Source organism: Epinephelus lanceolatus, chromosome 9, assembly GCF_041903045.1.
Source record: "Epinephelus lanceolatus isolate andai-2023 chromosome 9, ASM4190304v1, whole genome shotgun sequence".
NCBI classification, from domain to species: domain Eukaryota; kingdom Metazoa; phylum Chordata; class Actinopteri; order Perciformes; family Serranidae; genus Epinephelus; species Epinephelus lanceolatus.
The window spans coordinates 18719260-18744440 of NC_135742.1; the positions used below are offsets into that span (position 1 = coordinate 18719260).

At 42.0% G+C, this 25181-nt stretch overlaps 1 protein-coding gene across 1 annotated transcript in view; it reads left to right on the forward strand.

The window, feature by feature from the left end:
* The window catches only part of plcxd3 (phosphatidylinositol-specific phospholipase C, X domain containing 3), a 29255-nt gene extending 7251 nt beyond the window's left edge, over positions 1–22004 (forward strand). Inside the window, exons 2-6 of the mRNA XM_033620585.2 lie at positions 9736–9992; positions 10240–10413; positions 14350–14525; positions 18292–18393; positions 19414–22004. Coding sequence (XP_033476476.1) covers positions 9736–9992; positions 10240–10413; positions 14350–14525; positions 18292–18393; positions 19414–19570 — 866 coding nt within the window. The 3' untranslated portion in view covers positions 19571–22004. The remainder of the gene's footprint in view (positions 1–9735; positions 9993–10239; positions 10414–14349; positions 14526–18291; positions 18394–19413) is intronic.
* Positions 22005–25181: the final 3177 nt, after the last annotated feature.

The following is a 25181-nucleotide window of genomic DNA, read 5'->3' on the forward strand; positions in this document are numbered from 1 at the left end:
GCTTTGACGAAAGCATAGGAGGGTAACTGAAGCCATGAATGGCTTTCCCATTGAAATGGACTACCTGATGTAAAGCAACATTTTCAGTGTAGCATACACTTAAATTATTGTAGATTTTTTTTAGGGGGTTGAAATATGTTTTGCTGCTGCCTCCCCTTCAGAGCAGCACATTGCTCAGCTTCCAAGTTGGCACTCTTGCATATTCTCCTCATCTAAACAAAAGTATAAAGACCCTAAAACACACATGCAGTTATGAAATTGAACACAGGGGGCAGCATTCATGTGTGAAGTCCATATAGGTAAGCTCCAGGTGATGGAAATCAGGTGTGTGGAACAGGAAGCAAACAGTTTTTTGACCATGTTTTGGAAGCATGTTGAAAAGCATGAAGGATTGGCGTGTGTTTGCTGAATGGATAATGATTACATATGGACAACGCTGTCGCCCTTCTGTGTTATGGTGAGCATGTTTATATTGTATTGACAATAAATGGATCACCAAGTCCAAATAGATAATGTGCACTGGACACTAGTTTATTGTTAGCCTAGAACACGCGTCTGGAACAAGTTCACCCGTTTGCCTCTCAGTGGCTTTGTTAGACATTTTGTCACTACAGTATGTCATACACTAAATATGGATAGGTATCCCATACAAGCCCACCTAATAAAATCCGAACTATTCCATTAAAGCAAGTTGTTGAACTGGCCTAAAGTTAATTTTTATGTCTGAGTAACATTATTATTTCAGTGTATACAGTATCAGAAAAATAGCACTTCATTCAGAATTATACCTAAAATTAATTAATTTAACAGCAGAGAACATTACATTTTATCTGAGTTCATTCAAAACTGGCAAACTACTGGTTGGGATAAATGACTTCCCCTCACAGATACTAAAATGACCACATAGAACAAAAGTGTCAGATTTACAGGGCTCGAGGGAGCCGTACTTAACCTCTCCAATGGCTGACTGTAGCAGCTTAAGGCTTTACCAGAGGTAAGAAATGAATAGCATACCTTAGGCCAGGGGGGAAGGGTGACTGCAATTGTATTAAGCTGAGATGGCCTTGCAGGCAATAAAAACAAATCCATTGCAGAAGAGGCGTCTTCGGTCTTGCCGGCTCCCTCGGGGCAGAGAAAAGGCCGGCCTGGACTTTTAGCTGTAAATCTGTCCATCAGTCCCTCAACTAGACCATTCTGCTGCCACTTAAGCCCCCGAACAAGGAGGATGAATGGTATCAGATGCCAGAATAAACACTGGTAGTGCAACGAGATGCTTGAAGGGCAGGAAATCAGCCAGCTTAAAAGCCACTGAAAAACAGAGGATGTAAAATTGAAAACAAACAAAGGAGGAGAAAATAGTTTGGTAGAGAGGAAGACAAAGAGAGGGAGAATATTTGTCCTGGAGAAATGAAGCAAATGGGTGGTAAAGAGGTGGGAATGACACCGCTTTTTTCTGTAATGGATATGCCCTCGTGAGTCACAACCCACCCAGATCTCTGTTAGCTCAACTTTACTTTGACCAAAGTCATTGTGTTTGATCCGGTGCCACTGACAGCAAAGTCTGGTGTTACACTCACAACAAAACATCTCAACTTTTCAATTTTATAAGCTGCTCGAGTAAATATTTTGTCAAAATATCTTAGAAACAGGCAGGAATGATTAGGTATGGATTCTCCACGGGCTGCTTTTGCCTCACGACTGGCTGTTAATTGAGTTTTCACGCAGGAGGACATTTATCTTGATTCTAAAAGTCAAATAATTAAGCCTCATCGGAAATGTGCGTGCTTTGTGAACACTGCTACTTGCAAATGGATGGTAGAGAGCAGCAAGGCAGGAGACAAAGTGAGACTGGAGCGAACTGAACAGGAGTTTGAAAAATAGAGAGCTGGAATGAGCAACACTTGAATTACTATAAAAATCATATAGAAAAATCCGTGCAGGGGAAGCGTGGAGGAGGTAGGATGGGGAGTCTGGAGCCCATATCTGTCTTTTAGTATCATTTAGCTCATCTCCACCCTGTTACTTTCCATTTCCTTGTCATTTTCTCTGTTCTCCATCCTAAAATAGAGTCCATGGTGAGCAGTAATGATTTGTCATGAAAAAGGTCATAAACCACCAGTGGTCCTCTCTGAATGGGCCGGTCTCATTCAGTCAGAATGACTCAGTTAAAGCAGATCAATTCTCTGAGGTAACAGTCATAGGCACCACCGCCGTCATCCTCGTCATCATCATCAAGTGAATCGGCGTGTTATCATTATCTCGGCTTGTTTCAGCCTTTATCTGTTTCTCTGCTGCACTCCGGCTCATTGTCTCTCTTTCCACTTTCCTCACATCTTCGTCGCCCCGGTGATGTGATTATGTCGCCGATGTGAGGGAGGAAGAGTTTGCAAAGTTCACATTCAAAGCTGAGGTTCTTTATGTAAATCAAGGATTTTGATGTTTTTCAGTGCATTTTTGTGTTTGTCCGTGCGCACGTCTTCACATCTACCACAGCTAAAGCTATCAGACAGCATGAGAGGAGACAGTTTGGGTATCGTTTATAATAATCAGGTCACTCCAAATGGAATATAATATGTGTTTTCTTTAGTATATAATCATCTGAATGTAGATTCGTCATGTTTTCATTAACTTAAAATGAACCATTTACATCTACAGAGTCCACTATGTTTCTACTTCAGCTCAGAACCGACAAATCAAACACTAGCTGTAGATAGCGCTGTTTGCGTTTTTGAGTCAGACACCATAGTTAGCAGTCCCTCCATGATGAGCAGCATTAAAAAACAAAACAAAAAAACAAAACACTACTTCTTTTGTACGTGACATTGCTTTATTCAGTGTTTCATTGTTTTTACCTGTTTAAATCGTTGGAACTGCTGCTGATAATTCACTTCCGATAAAAAACCTCTTGAACTTCTGGATCATAAATTATTAGAGAAAATACTTAGACACAATAGGATGCCAGGGTGGCGTGGTGGTGCAGTGGTTAGCATTGTCACCTCACAGCAAGAGGGTTCCAGGTTCGAAACCTGGGGTGGAGAATTCTAACGCAGGGTGGGGAAGCTCTTGCGTGCAGAGTTTGCGGTTCTCCTTGTGTCAGTGTAGGCTTTCTCCGGGTACTCCGCCTTCCCCCCACAATCCAAAGATAATTGGTGACTCTAAATTGGCCGTAGTTCTGAATGTGAGTGTGAATGGTTGTCTGTCTCTATGTGTCAGCCCTGCGATAATCTAGCGACCTGTTCAGGGTGCACGCCATCTCTCGCCAAATGTGAGCTGGGATTGGCTCCAGCCTCCCTGCGACCCCCAGCAGGATAAGCAGGTACTGAAATGATTGAATGAACATTAGGATGCGCTTCGCTAGCAGCCCATCTGTGATGACGGAAAAACACTGATTTGTAACATGACACTGCTTAATTCAAAATTTTTAATTGTCTGGTCCATTTTTTTGGAGAGGAAGTGACCTCTGCAGATGATTCAGCCCCCAATAAAAGCCACCTGAATAATGACGACCAAAGGAATCCTAATTGGGGGTTCACGCTTGGCACATTGACGAAGTTCCCAGCCAACATTTTTATGTGGGGCCCAATGTGGGTAGTAAATGGGCTGAAAAATGGGACCTATATGGGAGTTCCATATTGGCCCCATGCAAATTGCCCACATGGGTTATGCTAGGGCTACTTGAACACCAAGTGGGTATGGGCCCAAAATGGGCATCTCTTCTGGAACCCACTCATGCAGGCAACTGGCTTGATGCCAATATGGAACCAGCAGACAATCCCATATAGGGCCCATTTAAGTTCATTCACTACCCACATTGGCCCTGCATACAAATGTTGGCTGGGTTTCAGCCAGTTGCGATCTATAATCCTCACTACTAGATGCTACTAAATCCTACACACTGCTCTTTGGAATTAATGTGGTCATATATAACCAAAGTTTAATCACTCTGCAGGTCTTTACCAATAAATAAGTTGTTTTTTAAGAGAGGAAGAGGTTTGTTCACTGTGGTCAAGATCACTAGGAAAGTAATTATTTGGATTTCTTAGTAAGCTCTGTGGCAGCAGTAATTACTTTCTAGTCTTATTTCTGGCACTTCTACATATTAAGAAAGAATAAAAACCCAGTAAACATTATATATGGTCCAGTGCATGTTGTGGTTCAGTTCCGAAAGACAGGAATAAAAAGGAAACAACTTAGTCTGAGGCACGTTTTAGAGATTATTTCAGAAGATCTGCATGAGGATGAAAATCTATTGGTCGCACACTTCATTTCAAAAATTGTTTCCACACATTTCCAAATGAATGTGTTGCCCTTGAGACACTGCACAGCGTTATAACAAATTATGTCATAATAACATAAACAATAATTAATCATGTTCAGAGCTCACATAGCAGTGCTTGATTGTGTTGGGATTCAGTTTCCATCTCCGTGTACAGCAGTCTCTGCAGAGTCTTGTAGATTTCTTGCACACCTGACAAAATGTGTGGTCCTTTAGTCTCTGTGTTTCTTCTCCACGGGCACAATGCACAGGCTTTTTGTCATACATATTCAACGCAATGCTCTTTAGTAATGCAAATGCCTTGGGTGTTCAGCTTTCATGAAGACCTGCTAAGATGTTGGTTGAATGATCCGAGGGGAGTGTTGCATTTAATATATATGAGCTGAACTAAATATCTCAGAAATGTCCTAATTAATTGTGCAAGTAGGTCCCTAGCTATTTTAGTTAATTATATTGATAAGCACATAATTGTTATAGTGTTTCTAGTTTCAGCTTCTCAAGTGTGAAGAATGCCTTTCATTGTTTTTATGGGATATGAAATTGCATATCTGTGGATTTTGGATTATTGGTTGGATTAAAAAAGTGAATGGAAGACATTGCCTTGGGCTATAAAGTCTCTCTCCACTCTAAAATGTGTTTTCTTTTTGTTTTGTTTTTTAATATTAATGTCCCCTAAAATGAATGACCTTGACTATCTTACCTTGTATCTGTGCAAAGTTTGTCACGAGAGAGATGTTTTTACATTCCTCTACTGATTTGGTATGTCACTAACGTGAAAGCCAATCCCTGTCTAGTAACTATGGGAAACACATTTTGACGGAATAAAAAGACTTTGACACAACATCGTCAAAGGAACCTGAAACCTCCAGCATAGAGTGGACTCAGGATAGTGAAAGTTTTGACAGCAAACATGGTAGACTATGCAGTTTTTGGATGTAAACTTGACCCTGGAGCCTTCTTCTTCTATCTACCAAAAAACCCCTTTGTAGCAGATAATATTTTATGTTTAACAAACACGAACACTGTGTCAGCTGCTGCCACTTAGCCTACAAGCTAACAAGCTAACATACGACATAAATAAAAGATGCTAACTACAAACTTATCATTCTGATACATTGGCATCTGAGTCCGACTGAGGCTCAAACATGTATGGCAGAATCTCTCTAAGGGTGTTTTCACACTTTCTAATGTCACAATGGAGGGACAACTACGCAGGTTGATTTTAGCGCTGGTCATTGTAGGCTATATTGCTGTCACTGTTCATTTTAGTCAAACCATACAGTTTGAAAACGAGGCACGGCTCCAACTAGTAAACAATGTTTTGATGCATTGGATGTGCTGAATGTGCATATTAAGGCAGTTAGTTTGGCTCAAGGTCAGAACACGTTCTCACTGCAAACCACAAACAACACTAGAGTTCGTTTGTAACTGGACGGAGACTACCTCTTCAAGAAGGTCTTGGTGCACACCTGAATGTGACAGCTGTGTTCACCCCTGCCCAAACAAACTGCACTTAGGGGGCAAACGAACTTGAGTTCGATTGAACTGAACCAAACAGGGCAGGTGTGAAAGCACCCTAAAGTTTCCTCTAATGCTAACAATAGCCATCTTCATGTACGCTTGTCTTTCACCGGCCGACCTAGCATGAGCAGCGCTGGAGAAAGCAAAAGCGAAACCGACCAAAAGCATATTTCTCAGAGGGAGAAAGAGTAGTTTTCCATCGAGCCTCTTATTTCTAACTATTATGTTGGAATGATTAACAAAATTAAAATATGCCTGGAGAGGGACTTTAAGATATCATGACTGATTATTTTTCACCATTTTGTGACATTTCTAACCAGGTAATAAGGTAAAATGGTATATCAGTGGATGATGTTGCACAGCCTTCAGAGTCAAAGTGAAATCTTTCTCTGCAACAACAGCAGAGCCAGCTGTTGCGACTAGTTAAGGTCATACTGTGTTACACTGTGACCCTGGTGGTAGGATTCAGCCTGTGGAGATGCTGTTTGCCGCCCTGCCCCAGGATTCAGCTGTCTGCCCTGCTTATGGTCATTCTCTGGGCCCATTGCAAAGACCTGGCGCTGCAGTGTAGCTGAAGGTCACTTCAGCTACACGTGTGTGCGTTGGTGAACAGGGAGGGGAGGGTGCGTGTTTGTTTGAGTGAGGGAGCATAATGAAGAGACAAAGAGAATGAGAGTTGATTGCAGTGATGAGAGCACGAAGGTCCCCAAATTACTGTCAGCCTAATTTCCATAACATGTACATGCGCACACACACACACATTACTCATTTCTCACTCTCAATCAGGCATGGAAGGACACACGACCTTCAGACCTCACTAGCAGATTTCTCAGTGGATTGATGGCAAGGAATGCTTAAGTGACACCTGGGAAAACATCAATATATCGACACAGTCTCACAATCTGCCCAAAGTTATTTTTACTGCCACTAACGGGATGGGATTTAGTATTTTTCTGTGGATACAGCTCCTAGAATAACAGTTAAAATACCCATGACTTTTTGCTTTTGCTTAAAGCCTTAATTTAACCAAATGATAATAAAGCCTAACACTTACTCACAAATGGTGTTTTTAATCTACTCGGCTTGTTTGTAGTTCATCTGAGGTTTTCAGATACCATTTCCCTGATATCTCTGCTGCCACTCCAAAACAATGGCGTCAAATGAAAACGTGTTTGTGAAGCTCAAGGCACTGAAAAATGACATTTAAAAAGTGTAACAGCATCAGTCTTTTCAGGTTCTCAGTAGCATACGTAGAACAGCTTTCAGCTTTCTGCAGAAGAAATGGATTTATTACTCTTTTGATATTTTTTGTGAGATGATAAAAAGCGCCACAGTTAGAGCTAGAGATTTGATGGTAGGTCAGCTGGTTCACAGCGCATACATCTCAGTGCAAGCAGTAGTTCAGCGACCTTGTCTGGTAGAGGTCTTTCCAATTCTGCTTGTAAAGCAGAGCTGCATGAGTCCTTCATATATTGAGAAGTGGGTGAAATAGCTGTGAACATGATGAGTCAAAGCCAGAAGTTTTTCTTTCTCTTTCTTTGTCTCTGAAAGATATTATCTGATGAACTGAAAATGCCTCAGACACTTTCTGATTTTATTGATGATGACAGGATCTTATTTCTGCTTAGAAATAATGGTGTCCTGGAATAAACTTTAAATTTTCATTAGAAAATCAGCACTAAGAATCAAATCACAGAGGCGCTCATGTTTTGTTAAGATCCATGAAACATGAGTATGGTCCAATTTATTACAATTGCGTTTCAGGAATAAGATGAAACAGAATGAAGGATCTTATTTTCAATAGGAGAATACAATACATATTTGCAAGTGTGAAATAACTCTGAAAGGTAGAAAATAGCTTTTCTGCATGGGTTTGAAATTTCAAACTGAGTCATTGAGAATTAGATTAGACCAGATTTTAGAGGTCCTCTTACAGAGGTAGAGGGTCAGACAGCCATCACGTGTAACCAAAAATTAAAGACTCCCAAATAGGGCAGTACCAAATAGTACAAAACTTCATTCACAATGTTGACATCAAATTCTAAATCAACATCTCAGAACAAGCAGCAACCTCCTTAGGACTGAAAAATAAAGCCAATACCAAAGTGCCAAAAACTGCAGTTTTTTAAACAGCCACTTGAGGCTGGCTCCAGAAGTCAATCACTCCCCACAGACACCCATGTTAAAATACCCAAATAAACATGTTTACCGCCTGGTACAGAAAATGGTTTTGGTCTCCATAGCTAAATTCAACATTCATGACAACTGTAGGGTTTTTTTAAAGATATTTTTGGGCATTTTTAGCCTTTAATGGATAGGACAGACAAGTGTGAAAGGGGGAGAGAGAGAGGGAGTGACATGCAGCAAAGGGCCACAGGCTGGAGTCGAACCCGGGCCGCTGCCTTGTACATGGGGCACCTGCTCTACCACTAAGCCACCAACGCCCCACCCGTTTACATTTTATTAGGGCTTACATTTCTCTTGCCTAAAACCCCAAAACTTCTGACTCCAAAAAACCAACATGGTAACAGCCTTAATGCTGAACTTTAGGCTTCAAAACAATAAACCAATCCATAAACCAATGGATGATGTCAAATGTAGCGTCCCCAGCTGATTAATGGTCTCTCTGACTGTTGGTTCACAAAGCTTTTTTTCAATAATGTATCTCCAAACAAATAAAATTAAAAATATTGCCATTCTTCCTCAGCATAACAAACTTTAGGCACACTGAGCTCACAACAAGGTAGCCTTTTTCTAGCACACACATGCCCATTTAAACTCTGAGAAAATGATTAAATTATAATTATAAAGCAACATAGTATTAAACACAATATGAAATTAAATGTAGACAAACAGATGCTAAACATTAACTCTGGTTGTGAAGATGTATTTACGCTGTACACAACATTTGTGAGGTTTCTTTGTTACTACCGACAACAAACCCTTTCAAAATAAGAGCACCCGCCTTTACAATCTAACTTCCTGGCTTTTCTTCTTCAAAATAAAAGCATGCCTTTACAATTTAACTAACACAATAAAAGCCAATTATATGACTATAATAAAGCGTGGCGAAGGGCATTTACATCACGGTAGCTACATCCATTATTTTTATGGTCTAAATAATCAGTTACAATATTTACTACATGTTTTAACTTACCAAATATTCTGCTTCAATCCAATGCTTCATTAACAAATTTGATTAAATAAAATCACTTTATTCAAATTGAGGATTTTTTTTAGGGATTTTTTAAATGATTGAGGGTGATGGGTGATGGTAACGACAAGACAGACCTTCAAGTTTAATTTAAAACATGTCCTCGGTAGAAACTTTTAATGTAAAAAAGGCATTTGGTACAGACCCAACTTAAAATCAATATGACAGCTGAGTTATTCCATCTGCTGAGGAAGACCTCGAGATGTGGTTGGTAACAACATTTTAGGTGTACTTTATGTTCTTGTCAAACTGCGTCTTCCAAGGTCAAGGGTTAACTTTAAGCTCAAACTGAGATAACTTATTTAAGAGTATTGAGCCAACATACTGTTGTGTGGACCATACCAAAAGTTCCAGGCTGCAGATGTACGAAATAGGTGGAAACCACCAACAGACCACTGCATTTGAGGATTCACTATAAAAAATAGATACCGAAAGTTATAGAGAAAAGAAAATCCAATACTAAGTAGAGAATTGTTTTTCTCTGAGAGCTTTGTTCTGTCTCAGAAGTGATGGATGAAAGATATTATACATGACCACAACTTTTCAAGTAGCCTGAATAACAACACTCGCGGTCGTGAGTTATGAACTCACAGTGAGTGTTGTTGCCATGGCGCTGAGCTGTTTTCCAGCACTGACCCCACTCTCGCAGCTGTGTCCCACTGCAGATATAAAACCTGCAGCGGTCGATACCTGCATGCAGACTCATGTTCTGTGTCTTCTCCAGGTTCCCATGATTCGTTCAGTTTCTACATCGACGAGGCATCTCCGGTGGGCCCCGAGCAGCCGGAGACGGTGCAGAACTTCGTGTCTGTTTTCGGCACGGTGGCCAAGAAGCTAATGAGGAAGTGGTTAGCTACACAGACTATGAACTTCACCAGCCAACTGGAGGCTGGGATCCGTTTCTTTGACCTGCGCATCTCTACCAAGCCCCGCGACCCCGACAACGAGCTGTTCTTCGCCCACGGGCTCTTCAGTGCCACGGTCTGTGCAGAATTTTGCTGATTTTTGATGGAAAATATTTTGCAATGCTTGTGGTTGCTAAGTGATGTTTGCACATATCTGTGTATGTGGCAGCATATTTGAGTCAAAGTACAGACAGAAAGCTAAATCATGTTAGGCCCTTCAAAGATTTTAAGTACATCACAATCATTTGTGTGTCTGTATTTCATATCATTATGTCATTAAACAAACTATTAATATATGTCTTGTTCATATTTGTCTTCCTTAGGTCAGAGAAGGTCTAGAGCAGATCAGCACTTTCCTGTCAGCTCATGCCAGAGAGGTTGTGTTCCTGGACTTCAACCACTTCTACGGCGTGCAGAACCTGCACCATGAAAAACTGGTGGCCATGTTGAAAGAGGTGTTTGGGGACAAACTCTGCCCAGTCGTCTTTGCTCAGGAGGTACTGTCAAATTCAAATACACATAACACCTCACAGTAGAGCTTAGATCGGGCCCAAAAAATCCAGCCCGACCCCACCCGAGCCTGTGCATGTTCTCTCTGAGCCCGACCTGGCCCTTCCCTTTAACTGTAATTATGAGCCCGAGCCAGGTTTAAACCCAACATTTTTTTTAAGGATACGAACGTGGACATTGAAGGCTGACTCTTGTCTTTCTTTCCATGGCAAGCCTTCGTCATGTGCCTCTTACATGTCGAGGCCCCCTCCAGGTGTAATAAGTAGTTGGTTCCATAGCCTAGGTCTGTTATGAGGAGCCCGACCCGTCCGAGCCCCAGGATAGTGGCAGGAAATTGCGCCCTGACTCGGGTTCGGGCTCGGGCAGTGAATCTAAGCTCTACCTCACAGATACCCCTTTTCCACCAACATGGAACAGGTTCCTTTCTGGTTCATTCACCTAATTTTGACCCATTCAGAGCATTTCAACAAAACTGGTTCAAGAACCAGAGCTAAATTGGTAGAAAAAGGAGTGAGTGGGAGTTCAAAATAATTTAACCAGTTTTGTATCAAACAGTGTGGTTAGTATGGGTAAATTACCTATGCTAAACTGCCATCCATCTTGCCAGCTCCCAGATCTCCCCACTCATCTCCAAGCTCAAATCTGTGAATTTTTGCTGGCTTTAAAACTGTTGATCGAACTACAGATTGTGTTTCAGCATCAGGATACAAGACGTACAGAATCAGATCTCGCTCTCAAACTCTGATCAAACAGTAAAACTAGGCAGTACTGATCAGATCTAACTAAGATTCTGTAGGGCTGGCTCGAATGCTTCAGAGCTCATGTCGTTGCCATGGTAAGCAATGTCCAAATCCGTATTCCAATGCTTCACTTTTCTGTACCATCACCCCAAAAATCCCAAATAGCCCAGAAATTAAGACATAGTAATCCAGCATAACTCATTATGTGTCATCATTAGTTATTAGTTACTCCCAAACAAGGGCATTTAACCTTAGGGATGGGTCTAGTTTTGTGACTACAACAGTGTGACTACATGTAACAAGCTGATGGTACACTGGCAAGATGTTGAAAAAGTCACTCCAAAAACTCGAGTGCCAGATTTGCCAAAGGAGGCTTATCACAAATCTCCAACTACCTTGACACTTGACACCTGAAAACTGTAAGTAACATCTTAACTGTCTTGCAAAGTATTCTTTTTTCCCAGTCTTCATGGCTTGTGTTACTGCAGCCTGCATGCTAACAAAATGGCTAAATGTCATTAGGGCTGCCCCCGACTAAGAATCAATAATCATTATTTAGGGCCATTAGTCGACTAGTCACCCGCATGTTTATGATATTAACTTAATTATTCAATAGAGTGAGAAAGAATAGTATCAGTAACATGTTAACACTGTGCTACATTACAGAGAAATACAAAACCGTACTAATGAACCTTCATTAATATAGGCCTATATTTTATCTACAAGTGCACGTCACACACTGAGCGAGCCGCCTGTTAATGACGCTGTCGGCAAAGCAGTAATGATTGTGCTAAGTGGCTAATGGGCATGTAGCTACTGACATGTTTCAGATGATATGTCATGTTTGTAGTCGACCAATGAAGATGAGTTTACATATCACCCTGGGTTCGTCTTTCACCTTCTCAAAATGATCCCACACTTTGGATTTCCTGCCCGCCATGTTATTAACTAGCCTGTGGAATAACCACAGGTACCAGCCCTGGAAATTAGGGGCTGTACACATGCCTGGGAAACGTGAGGTCGGGCACTGGGCGCTACTCGTGTGCCTTTTCTGTGCCAGCTTTCAAGAGCGCGGCAGCAGGTTGTGTCTGAGGTTGCTCAGCAACCTTAACAAGCACCATATCACAGCCTATTTACCTGAAATCCTGAGTGCAGAGCAGATCGTCTTCCAGGCGCTGTTTATAAGTGTGTAGGCCTATCATCTGTGGGACAGATGTAAAGCTCTGGGTAGCCCTGCACTAACATGATCAACTTTACCGTATTTATCAGACTGAATATTTACAGAAGAAGGGAAAGATATCTGACGGCTGTGATTGGTTTGTAACGTGACTCCTGTCTGACTGCTGAGCGTGGCCACTTCCTGTGCTTGTCCTTTCAAATTAAATCCCCATATGGTCCAGTCATATAGGTGTTGATTTATTTTGATAAGGTGCAGCTCCTAATAGAGTTTCACCTTTTTTCTTTTTTTTCTTTTTTCTGCGACTGAGCAACCAGTGAAATCTTGCCAGCTAATGACCTTTCTAGTTGACTAACATTTGGTCGACTATTAGGGTGCAGCCCTTATTGTCGTTTTTCTACCCCTCTGACAAAGGTAAATGCTACAGCCCTTTTTCTCTGTTTTCCCTGGTCATGTAATACCAATGTCAAAAGTAGCCCAGTTTTATGCAAAGATCATCTTTCCAACAGTGAAATACTTCTTTGTGTGACCTAGAAGCAGGCACCAAACATTTATTACAGATACACCTTTACAACTAAAAGACAGAACACATCTCATTACGTGTGTGTGTGTGTGTGTGTGTGTGTGTGTGTGTAAGGCTTTTGAAAATGATTGTTTCCTCCGCCCTGCACACCAGTGATGATCTCTGTGTTTTGATCTCTTAAGATGCAGAACGATGGTTATCACATCACTAATCACTGTACACAGAGAATGCCCTTTAGCATAGATGTCAAGTAGGGAACTCCTCTTGTGCTCAGATTTGTATCCCTGTTGCCTCTCTCTGTCTTTTTCACTTTCCACTGTTTGGTCTCTCCCCCCACCCTGAGGTGAGGGTGTATGTGGGGAACCTGGATAAAGGAATACCAATCAATACCAGAGATCATAGCTTCCTGTCAGGTGCTGCTGCTGAATGAGGATGAAGTGTAGAGAAGAGGAAAAGGCCAACAGCGACTAGTGGATCCTGGAAAAATAATGAACGTCTTCTGGGACGTCTCGGGTAGTCTTTAGAGTAGACAGATAACTGGTGTTCTTTCCTCCGCAGGTACTGTATTCACTCCTCGCTCCCCTTTCCTCCACTCCTTCGTCTATGAGTACATCTGCTCTTCTCTTGTCACCCCATCTACCTCACAGCAGCTCTCTTATAAACACTTCATCAGCCGCACCACTCTTCTCCAGCAGTTGTTTAGCTTATTTTCAAGAATAATGCACAACTGGAAGCTCATTATCACAAAACAAATCACCTCATGTGGGAAATCAAAAACAAAAGCCATGTGGTATATATGGGGTTGCGATGAAAAGGCCTATTTTTATAACCACCTCCCTGTACGCCATCCAGCCTATTACCCGGCTCCTTCCTTTAATCATCTGACACAGGGTATTGATTTTTCTGTTGTTGGGACTAGCTAACTTGATTTAGCTACAATCGTGTGCCAGAAATATTTCAGCAGAGAATACAAACATATGGTGCACGTGTCCATACCATACACTTTTGCAGAAATTCAACCATAGCAGTGAAAAAGCACTGCTGTTCAGTCCTCTGTGAAATGTTTTCAATATGTTTGCCTCTTGAATAGCCTGCAATAGCTTCAAAAATACACATTCAAATTGTGTTCCAGCTCTCTTTAGTTCTCTTCTCAAAAAGCAACACACTATGATTAGACGTAAAACACCGGTTGTCTTCAGGAATAATGTACCTGACAATTTCTATGGTCAATCAGAACTGAGTGTGGAACAAAGCTGCTAAATAATCAGAGTGATGCATCACATCATGCAATTATATCCACTTATTTCTATTTGCTTCCATTCAAATAAACATAAAGCTTACTAAATAAACTGCCAGGTACAAAATGTTTTCTGTCACTCAGCAGCACAGAGGGGGTTCTTTTGTATTTACTAATCACCTATCACCTTTTGATTTTCTTTTGTCACCTCTCACCATGTCCCCCCCTTTATGTCTCCATCCCCAGGTGACTCTGCAGTATCTGTGGGAGAAGGAGTACCAGGTGCTCGTCTTCTATCACCACCCCATGGCCCTGGAGGTGCCCTTCCTGTGGCCAGGCCAGATGATGCCCTCTCCCTGGGCCAACACCACTGATCCAGAGAAGCTTGTGCAGTTTCTCCAGGCGTCTGTCACCGATCGAAGGTCAGCGTCTACTTTTGTTTCTCAGTGAGCAGGTTAAAGGGGACAAAATCTCTGTACTTTGTTCAACCATGGCGGGTCATTCTAGCATGATTTTGATTTACTTTCTTGATGCTTATACTTTGCTCAGAGTTCAGGACGTAGCAATTTAATTTGCTGTATTGAGCTTGTAAGTTCTCCCTGTGTCAGTCAGTACGTTTACATGACACTTGAAAAAACCGAATTGTTTCCTTAATCCGACTATAACTGGACAACTGAAGTGCATGTTAAACGTGTTACTCCGACTAATATCGGAGTTCTCCAACTCCGATTAAGACACCCAGATAATTCGATTGGAATTCGATTTTCTCCGGCGTGTATACGCCGTAATCGGAGTTAAACTAGACAATGCATGTGCGCATGCGCCACACCCCCTGTGCTGGCGTATGATCCCAGAACAGACAAGACATGCTATTGTTGTAGCCCTCCAACAGCATACGGCGTTCTTCTCTGCCTCTCGAAATCACCATGACCACGAGGGATAGCGTGCTTCTTATCTGCACAATCAGTAACGCGTACATTACGTACGAGATGAACAAAGCTGTATGATTATCCATCTTGCTGTTGTTCGAAAATGCCGGTCTGCCGCCTGACCCCAGTTGTTTATTATTAAGTGACGTAATAGGTCAACCTAAAAGGGGTCCGTATTAATCCGCTGAAACGACGCATATCACCACCTAGTGTTGAGGAGGAGGACACGTTCCCGTCAGTATTTCGATTTTCTCAGTTGCATGTAAACTGGGACAAGGGCAGAAGTCCGATTAGATGCCAAAATCAAATTTTGAGCATAGCTCGATTAAGCTGTGCATGTAAACGTACTGACTGTGGGTCTTCTCCGGGTACTCCAGCTTCCTCCCACAGTCCAAAGACATGCAGGCTAATTGGTGACTCTAAATTGCCCAAAGGTGTGAATGTGAGTGTGAATTGTTCTCTGCCTCTATTAGGGATGGGTCATGATTTTCGAATTTTCGAATAGTCGTTTTATTTTGAAAAATCGATTTTTTAATGTGACTATTACTATTCGCTGTCTTATTTCCCCCCTTTATTTGACATGCAATTCAGCTCCTAACCGCACGAGGGCAGTATAGGATTGCTACAGCGGTGTGAGATGGGCTACCAGCTAGTTTGATGCTCTTCTACAAACAGGAGAAACATGCAGAGACTACTACAGTCATCAAAAAGTTCCCTGTGGAACAACTTCGACAAAATAAATGAAAATGAGGTGCAGTGCAAACTCTGTGAGGCAAAGCTTGCATATCACAAGTCTACAACAAGTATGCACAGTCATTTGAGAGCGAGGCACGCAGGAGGCAGCGAGGGACCGTATGGCCAGGCTCCACCGGGCACGTCAGCAGCGTGACACGTCTGCACCGCGAGTCCCGTTGCAGCTCGCCCCCCTGTTAATCAATCACAGCGGCTCCACCGGCAACGGAAGCAGCGCGACAACCCCCGTCTGTCAGGCGATTATTCGAAAAATCGTCGAATAGTTGCCATGATTTTCGAATAGTGTTTTTGCTTGTGCTGCCCATCCCTAGCCTCTATATATTAGTCCTGTGATAGTCTGGTGACCTGTCCAGGGTGTACCCCGCCACTTGCCCATGTCAGCTGGCGTAGGCTCCAGCCCCCTGGAAAATGAATGAATGAATGGCTTAACAATAACCAATTAAGAGGATAGGAACTGGGATGAAATACACAAGTTCCTGCAATATTTGGAATAAGTGACACACCAATGGCTAACTTGTAAACAAGACTAGGCTGAAACCTAGAATATGGATGGACCTCGTATGGTCATTGTGCTTAACTGTGGCTGTAAAAGCCTCCTTTGAGGACTGCCCAAGCCCCGTGGTAAAAGCACCCTGGGGACGTAAATGAGGGCTGTTTGCACCTATACATTGTGAAAAAACAACGACCAGCGGGGAGGCCGCTACACTCAACAATCAATGGTCTTATTTTATCACTCGCTCAGTGAGGCAGGGACAGACTCAAGTTTATAAGGCCGGGTCTGTTTTGCTACAGTTCAGACAAAAATATTGTAAAACCACATTTTTATCCTATAAAAGTCATACATGTCATACTCCATACATATATTTTGAAAAAACTGCTGGCAGTAATGGGAGACAACTTATTTTAAAACTGGTCCAGTATTGAGCAAGACCACTGCAGCCGGCAGCAGCTAAACAGGCTGCAATATAACCAGTCAGCATGTTTGTACTGTCAAAGTACGCTCCCTAAAAATACTAGTTTTTGCCACTGACAGGCTCAGATTATTGCTCTAAGTGTCTGATAATTTATGGAAAGGATCCCTACAGAGATAGATCTTGTTGTAAAGGAGTAAGATCCTATTTGTTTAACTAGAAACAGCCCCAATGTCGCCATCACCAAACCAACAGACTACATTTAAATAAACAGTAATTTCAGCATGTATAGAGCCAGGATATTTCATATCTAACTGGATAAATCAAGGGTTTATTTTAACCAAACCACAGTTGGTGATTGTTGGAGCAGTGGAAAGATGAATCAAGGTGGTTTTTGTGAGTTTTATTTTGTTTCTCGACTTTGAATGAAGTGTGTTTTACGACGATTAAACAAAAAAGGTTTTTACTTTTTAACAAAATGACCTATCTCTGTCGGGATCCTTTCCATAATGTTGTCAGACACTTCTAATAACAATTTGAGCCTGTCAGTGGATAAAACAAGCTTTTTTAGTAAGTGCTGCTGGCTACAGCGCTTAGGGTCTGCGGTCACTTAGGGGGCAGGTTGGAAATAATCATTCATTCATTCATTTTCCATAACCGCCTTTCCTGTTGAGGGTCATGGTGGGACTGGAGCCTATCCCAGCTGACATTGGGTGAGAGGCGGGGTACACCCTGGACAGGTCACCAGACTATCACAGGGCTGACACATAGAGACAGACAACCATTCACACTCACATTCACACCTACGGACAATTTAGAGTCACCAATTAACCTGCATGTCTTTGGGCTGTGGGAGGAAGCTGGAGTACCCGGAGAAAACCCACGCTGAGTCAGGGAGTACATGCAAACTTAACGAACACAGAAGGTTTTCAGTGAAGGTCATGGTCCAGGTCATGGTAACTGTAAGTGCTACATTGTAGGCAACTGGACTTGCTTGCTTTTCTTGAAGACATTTCGCCTCTCATCCAAGAAGCTTCTTCAGTTCTAAATGACTGGTATAAAAGTTGCAGGCTATAAACTCTGTGTAGGTGGGAACCCTTACAGAGTCGTAGGGGTCACGTGAGCTCTTAGTTTCAGAGTCATTAAGGTCACAATGTGAGTCGTTGACCCATCTGGCCACCATGTGAGTCGTTAGGGTCAGGCGGGACCAGGGGTGAATGGGTGTGAAGTCGTCTGGGGAGGGATCCCAAGATTGCATTGTAGGTGGGGGATAAGTAGTGTCGTAAGCCACCCCTCTGTTTAACGATGGTCGTTCCAGCTTGATGTAGACGCAGAAGGGCTCCCCCACCCCAGGGTTAGAATCTTGCTGTGTGGCGACAATGCTAACCACTGCATCACCATGGTGCCCTTGAAAAATACCAGTTATCCTTTAAGTAATTGATTCTGATGTAAATCAAAGTTTATTCATATGTGCAGCACCTCTCTGCAGCAGATGTCATGAAGTGCTTTACAGGGATACATATTATGTAAAAAAGACAGAAAGAAAGAAAGAACAGAAAAAATGTAACTGTAAATGTTTGGTGTGTGTCCTGCAGGAGGAAGGGGACCTTCTTTGTCTCCCAGGTGGTCCTGACACCAAAGGCCAGCACTGTGATGAAGGGCGTGGCCAGCGGACTGAGAGAGACAATCACAGAAAGGTGTGTACATCTGCTTATGTGTGTGTTTCATTTAACAGAGAGACAGAAACAACAACTGTAAATGTTTTATGTTCAGTAAAACAGTGAGATTGGATAACATGCGGGGTGAGCACCCCAGGTAGCACACAGTATTATTCAGTGGGCACACAGGTGCTGTGGAGCCAAACTTATAGCAACACCTGAGGCAAGAGGCCACATAAATGACATGATTTACCCACAACAACTCAAAACAAAACTTCATGTGCATGTACACACATAAACAGTCATATGTGAGTCATCACAGTGTTTTATAACTAAATCCAGAAGCATGTTGGTTTCTACAGGTTTCCCCAGGCGTTTGACACTGACCTCATTCAAGGGTTTTTTTTTTTTTTTTTTGAACAGCTGCCATAAACCTGAGGCGATGCTTCTCATCCCTCTCCTCCCTCTTTCTATATCTCCCCTTTTCAGTTCTGGTTCAGGAATTTTTATTGCTGATTTACCCCCAGGTTTGTCTGTATATCACTCCTTCTTAATGTCACCAGTTTGTTAAAAGCCTCAGCAGCAAAACCATCAATTTTCCTTCCATGAATTATTCATTTGATAACCCCACTATCAGCCATTCTCACCAGGCGTTTGGTTACTTTGATGCAGACATCATTCAAAATTCCGCCCATTCGTTTTGCCAGCGCAGGACTCGATAGAACAAGAAAGCGAGGCGTGTGAAGGAGACGACTTGTAGGATTTTTGCCGTGCAGAAAGCAGGGCGAGGCATCTGCAGGAGCAACACCCTCCCCCCGGTGCATGGCTCACATGAACACGTCCAGTGAGCGTCAGAGTGTCATCCTCACAGCTGGCTTGCAGACATCCCATGCTGCGTCACAGACATCTTTTATCACAGCGTGCCCCTCTCTGTGTTAAACCAGGCGACCATGAATCATCCCTTCTTCTATCCCTTTCTAGATCTTTTGTGACTTCATATCCCCCTCTCCCTCTTTCCCCCTAACGTGTGTCTGTGTGTGTTTTTGTGCGTCCTCCCAGGGCCTTACCAGGCATGATGCAGTGGATCAGATCGCAGAGACCCGGGGAGAGTGGCATCAACATTATCACAGCTGACTTTGTGGAGCTGGGAGAATTCATCAGCGCCGTCATCACCCTCAACTATCACCTGGACGACGATGAAGATGACGCCACCTGAGAGCCTGCAAGGGGCGTCAGGGAGCACAGTCACCACCACCGCCACCGCTAGGGGCTTGGTCTGTGCTCTCACTCTTTTCTCTTTGGCATTTATTTCAGGAGGGGAGCTGCACTGCTCCTTTCACTTTATTTAGGGCTATAGTGAATTGAGAGCTCAAATGGGGGAGAAAAGGTGTTGAGGTAAGAGTTGGGAGACACAACAGAGTGTTTAGTTGGAGCACGAAGAGAATGAGGTTTTGTTTTGTTTCCTGTTTTGGGGATCAAAATAGTTTTTCAAGTGTTTGTTTTCTTTACTTCCTGTGCTGTAAAAAAAGCTTTTTCCACTGATCAATGCACTGTTTTCAGGCTTACCACTTCACGGGGGGTCGATTCCTCACAGCATATCAACTTTCTGCTAAACGTATCCGTACATCATTTTTTGGTATTCTAGTGACAGTTTTTTCAAAGGTTGTTTTAATTAAAATAAGTCTGTGTATCTTAAACCACTCAAATTGTAGGCTGGTGTGAAGTAGCTTGCCGTTGTTTGTCCAAATCTGTCCAAGAGATTTTTTTTTTCTGACAATATGCACCCCTGGTCAGATCACTGCGGGTGTTCCTGAAACATGCCTCGAGCAGAATGTGTTTAAAAAGTGTTATTACAATGTGTTTACTCAATACAAATGAACCATCCCCCATATGTTTCCTCAGCAGTAATCTCTTACGGGGCTTTCTCCCAGTAATAATCTCCTTTGTGTATCGATATGTCATCGATTCACTCTTCAAAACCACCAAGAAATAGGCAGCGAGAGTGCGGCCTGGCTAGCCGAGAAAAACACCAATCACGCCATTTATCTTTGCATCTAAACGAGAAAACTTTAACAATGTCTGTGTGTTTCAAATTTCCAGACAAGCATCTGCTGACAAAAAAAAAAAAAATCTGTAAGAAAACCAGAAAAGCAATCAACGCTACAAGTCATTTCTAATGGTTAGAAATCCAACGTGACAATTTTATTGGATTTTGTGGTGGGTGCTGAGTCGTGATAGCCAAGTATAAAAATACAGTACATCTGGGTACGAGTGTATCCTCTGTCTGTGTGTGCGCCTATACTCACTGCTGTAGTGCAGTATATATGAGTCATCATGAGATGTATCACGGTGTTGTGTCTTTCATAATAACAGGTGATCAAGTTGCTTAACACTCACTCAGAGGCCCATTTTATTTCAAGTCAGAAAAGGCTCAACATCATAATTCGGAGTCAGGAGGTCTCGATGTAACAGCAGTGCTTTGACACTTGGAAAATAATACAATAAGTGTTTAGTTTAATATCTAGCTGTGACTCTTTGGTGTCTACCTTACTAGGTGTTTCATGTTCCTGAATGTTACTGACCCCCTGGATTTCTGCTGTATCATTTAGCACACTTTCATTTTCCTCATTTTATACCCTGCAGTATTTCATTTTAAGATGGAGAAGTACTCTGAAACAGTACCCAGGATGATAATGGACATATTTTTATCGCAAGTTTTTACACATTATGCATGAAAACAATCGCATACAAGTCAAACATCCACACACCTTCTGATCAGTGTGGCATTTTCTGCTGAGAATGTATTCTGTAAGGACATTGTTGTCTAGTTTGGTAATGTACAAACCAAAACGGGAAACTTCTTTGGATTTGTGAATGTATGTGTCTTGTGAGTAACTGTGCCATTTCTAAAAAAAAAAATTGGGGAAAAAAAAAGTCTCATGTGATTGAGTGACTGAGTATCAGCTAGGAAGTCATTTTTGTATCGTATGCTTCAATGTGGAACTGAGTTCAAGTTTTAGAGTTCAAACAGTACTTCTTTCACTTCAGTGTGGTTTCATGTTCAAATGTTTTATATCGTGGAAAGTTTGTACATACTGAAATTGCAAATAGTATACTGCCGATGAATTGTAAATTATTTAAACTATTGCAAAGTAATTTAAAATAATTTCTTAACTTATAACTTATCTGAGATATCATACTGCTTCTTCTTTTCGTATTTTCAGTTGTGTGCATGAACCAGACACTTCTACATGTTGTTATTTACCAACAGGGTCCATTAGGTTTGTGCATCTTCTCGGTTATTTGTTATATTGTTCTCAAGAGCATGGGTGCATCTCAGCTGGAAATGTTTTGACCCTTTAAGACACACCTCCAAATTCATTTATTTTATACATGTTGCACTGCTACAATCCCATACAGATTAAGAATGGAGCCACACAAACTAGCGGACTTGAAGAGGCTTGCAAATTGTGTTGTAAGGACATTTGTGTCTTCCCTGGTCCAAACTGTTGTCATTGCCTTTCTGTTCTGGTGTGAAAAGAGTCCTTTGCTGTTGTAAAACTCCAACACTTTTGTTCAAAAGTGACTCTGTTCTAAGTGGAAACGGCAAATCAAATCAAATAAAGCTTCTATGCCTAATGAGTGACTAAGTGAAGCATCATTTCATGACCAGTCTCTGTCTCGTTCAGTGGTGATTGGTTGGTTAGTCACTTGATTGAGGAGAATCATTATTAAAGCCATTATAATAAAACTGTAATTCAATTCAGCCACCAAATGGCAGTACTCTAATTCTAAAGTAGATTTGCAGCTTTTAAGCTAACATTCCAGCATTTCACTCCCTGTCTGTTGCAGAGGAGCATCCTAAAATCATCCAGTTACCAGGGTGATGAGGATGGAGGCGGGTGGGCAGCGGCACCCAGGGTGACCTTGCTGAGACTGTGTTTTGTAATTCAGCATCTGCCATTCTGCAGCCAGGTGTTGCTCACGAAGAGGAAACAGAGATAACTCAGATGCAGTGTGGCTCACTGTGTGCGTGAGCATGTTACTGTAGATTTGAGATCTGTACTTGTATGACAGAAATCTGTATTTTGCTGAGTTATTCTGACCTTCTATCGTGTGACTCATACAATTAGCATGTAGCTGTTCATAGTGGTGACGAATCACTGAATCGAAAGATCGTGCTCTCATATTAATGCTGTTTTACACCTATTAACACAGGGTTGAAGCTCCAGTGTGTGGGATTAAGGGGGATACATTGGCACACATGAAATATAATACAATAAGTATGTTTACTTTAGAGTATAATCACCTGAAAATAAGACTTGTTGTGTTTTTGTTACCTTAGAATGAGCTGTTTATATCTACATACAGTAGGCAGTGGGTCCTTGTCCAGAGAGATCACCATGTTGCACTGCCATGTTTCTACAGCAGCCCAGAATGGACAAACCAAACACTTTGCATTTTTGCACGAGCCACCATAGTTAACAACCCCTCTGCGACCTGGATGTAAAAAAACCCCCACAGATTGTAAAATTGCTTTATTCAGCGTTTTTACCGGTTTAAATCACAGGGTCCACTTGAATTGAAGAGAAGGAGACCTCTGAGAATAACTGGCACCGGGTAAAAACCTACTGAACATTTGGATATTAAGTTATCGGAAAAAAAGTGAGCACACATTAGCAGGTGTTGGTCTAGTGGCCATCTCTAACATGCTGAATAGCATCGCAGACACACTAATTTGTAATGCAAAACTGCTTTCTTGGCTGTTTCAGTGGCCCAGAACTGTTAAATCAAACACTGGGTCATTCACATTTTCACATCGGCCACCATGGTTAGCAGTCCCTTCGTGATGAGCAAAAAATGTTGTTTTTTGTATAGCATGAAATTGCTTTATTCAGAATTTTTACCAGTTTAAATCATAGAGTCTGTTTGTTTCGAAGAGGAAATGACCTCTGCTGATAATTTACTTACAATGAAAACCTCCTGAACATCTGGATCTTAAGTAAATCTTAGAGAAAATAGTTGACTAGCAACCTATCTTTGATGGGCTGATGAGCATCGGAGAAACACTGATTTGTAATGTAAAATTGCGTGATTCAATTTTTTTTAATGGTTTAAATCACCTGGTCCATTTGTTTTGGAGAGGAAGATTCCCCTGTGGATAATTCAGCTCCCAGTAAAAACCTCCTGAACAATGAACACCGAAGGAATTCTAACCAGGTGAAGTTTCAGCTGGTTGCAATCTGCAATCCTCACCACTAGATGCCACTAAATCCCCTAAATCTCACACACTGTTCCTTTAATTGACATCACATCACACCACACAGATGCACACATACTTTTCTGGTAGCTGTCCAGTACAATGACTGGGTAATGGAGGTAGAGTATACACAGCCCGTTGACTGGATGGTATTAAGTGCATTGACTACTCTGACTGCACATTACAGTTGCTGAGGAAAGCAAAGGTCACAACACATTCATTTCCTCTGTAGATTCTTTTGAACATGATGTGAGGATTCTTGTCCCGTGGGTTGTATTTGGTTTATTCGGCACATTAATGTGCTTTATCACACTTCCTAATGCACTGCTGTAGGTCATTATTAATGCCGTCCAAGGGAAAGTGAAAGAAAAGGCTCTACTATGTCCTTGGGTTTTATTGAAACAGTTATTTGCTGGAGGATTGAGAAAATGCAAATGCACAATGTTATTGTGTGCTTACGCCTGCGTGCATGTTTGTGTCTGTCTGTCACTCACGAGCACACTCAGGCAAGCACACGGGTGAGGAGGAGGTGGAGGTGTGGGAGGTAGAGATGGATGATGGCATTCAGACGGTTTAAAGAGGGGCAGTAACGAGATGCACGGTTTCAGAAAAGTTTGGAGTGTGAGGAGGAGGTAGAGTAATTTCACCAGCCACTCCTGTGTCTAGTTATGGGGGTACACGACACAGGGTGGCAATTTGTCTGCCAATAGAAGCTGTGCAGCAATCTGCAATATTACAGAGAGAGATATGAAAAGCAACATTAAAGGCTGGGATACACGGTTAATTATTTAAAGTCAACAAAGATGGAGTCATAACAGGGACAGGGGGAAACTGGGAATTGTAATGACTGTTTTACTCAGTCAGACATGAAAACAACAAATGGACAAAGGGAGGCAGCAGGCAATCCTCACAGCAAGGGGACAGAGGGAGAGCACTGTTTATGGTGTATTCATGTCATCCTGTCTGAGAGGGCCATCGGTCAGAAGTGACCCACTGCTGGTGGTTTACGACCTTGTTTATGACAGATTCATCACTACTTTGTGTTATCTATAAAGTCATAGAGCCACTTTTCCTTTCACTATATTAAAATGGACATATCTGTTAATGACACCAAATGCATCACAATAATTTGCCAAAGATTAAATGATTTTGACCTATACATCAGTGATTTTCAACCCATTTGTGAAACAACTTGTGAACCTTTGTCACAAGCTTCGTATTGCTGCTGTCCATTGAAAGCCATGTGTCTCCCTAAACTCCCTAATTTAAAGGAGCAGTGTGTAGGATTTAGTGGCATTTAGCGTGAGGATTGCAGATTGCAACCAGCTGAAACTTCTCCTTTGTGTCAAGTATGAGCTCTCAGTTAGGATTTCTTCAGTGTTAGTTGCTCAGGAGTTTTTAACTGGAAGCTGAATTATCTGCAGGGATCTCTTCCTCGCCAAAATAAGTGGACCAGGTGATTTAAACCAGTAAAAACACTGAATAAAACGGTTTGACTTTAAAAAAAATCAATGTTTCTATGATGCTGTTCAGCTCATCACAGAGGGGCTACTAGCCAAGTACCTGC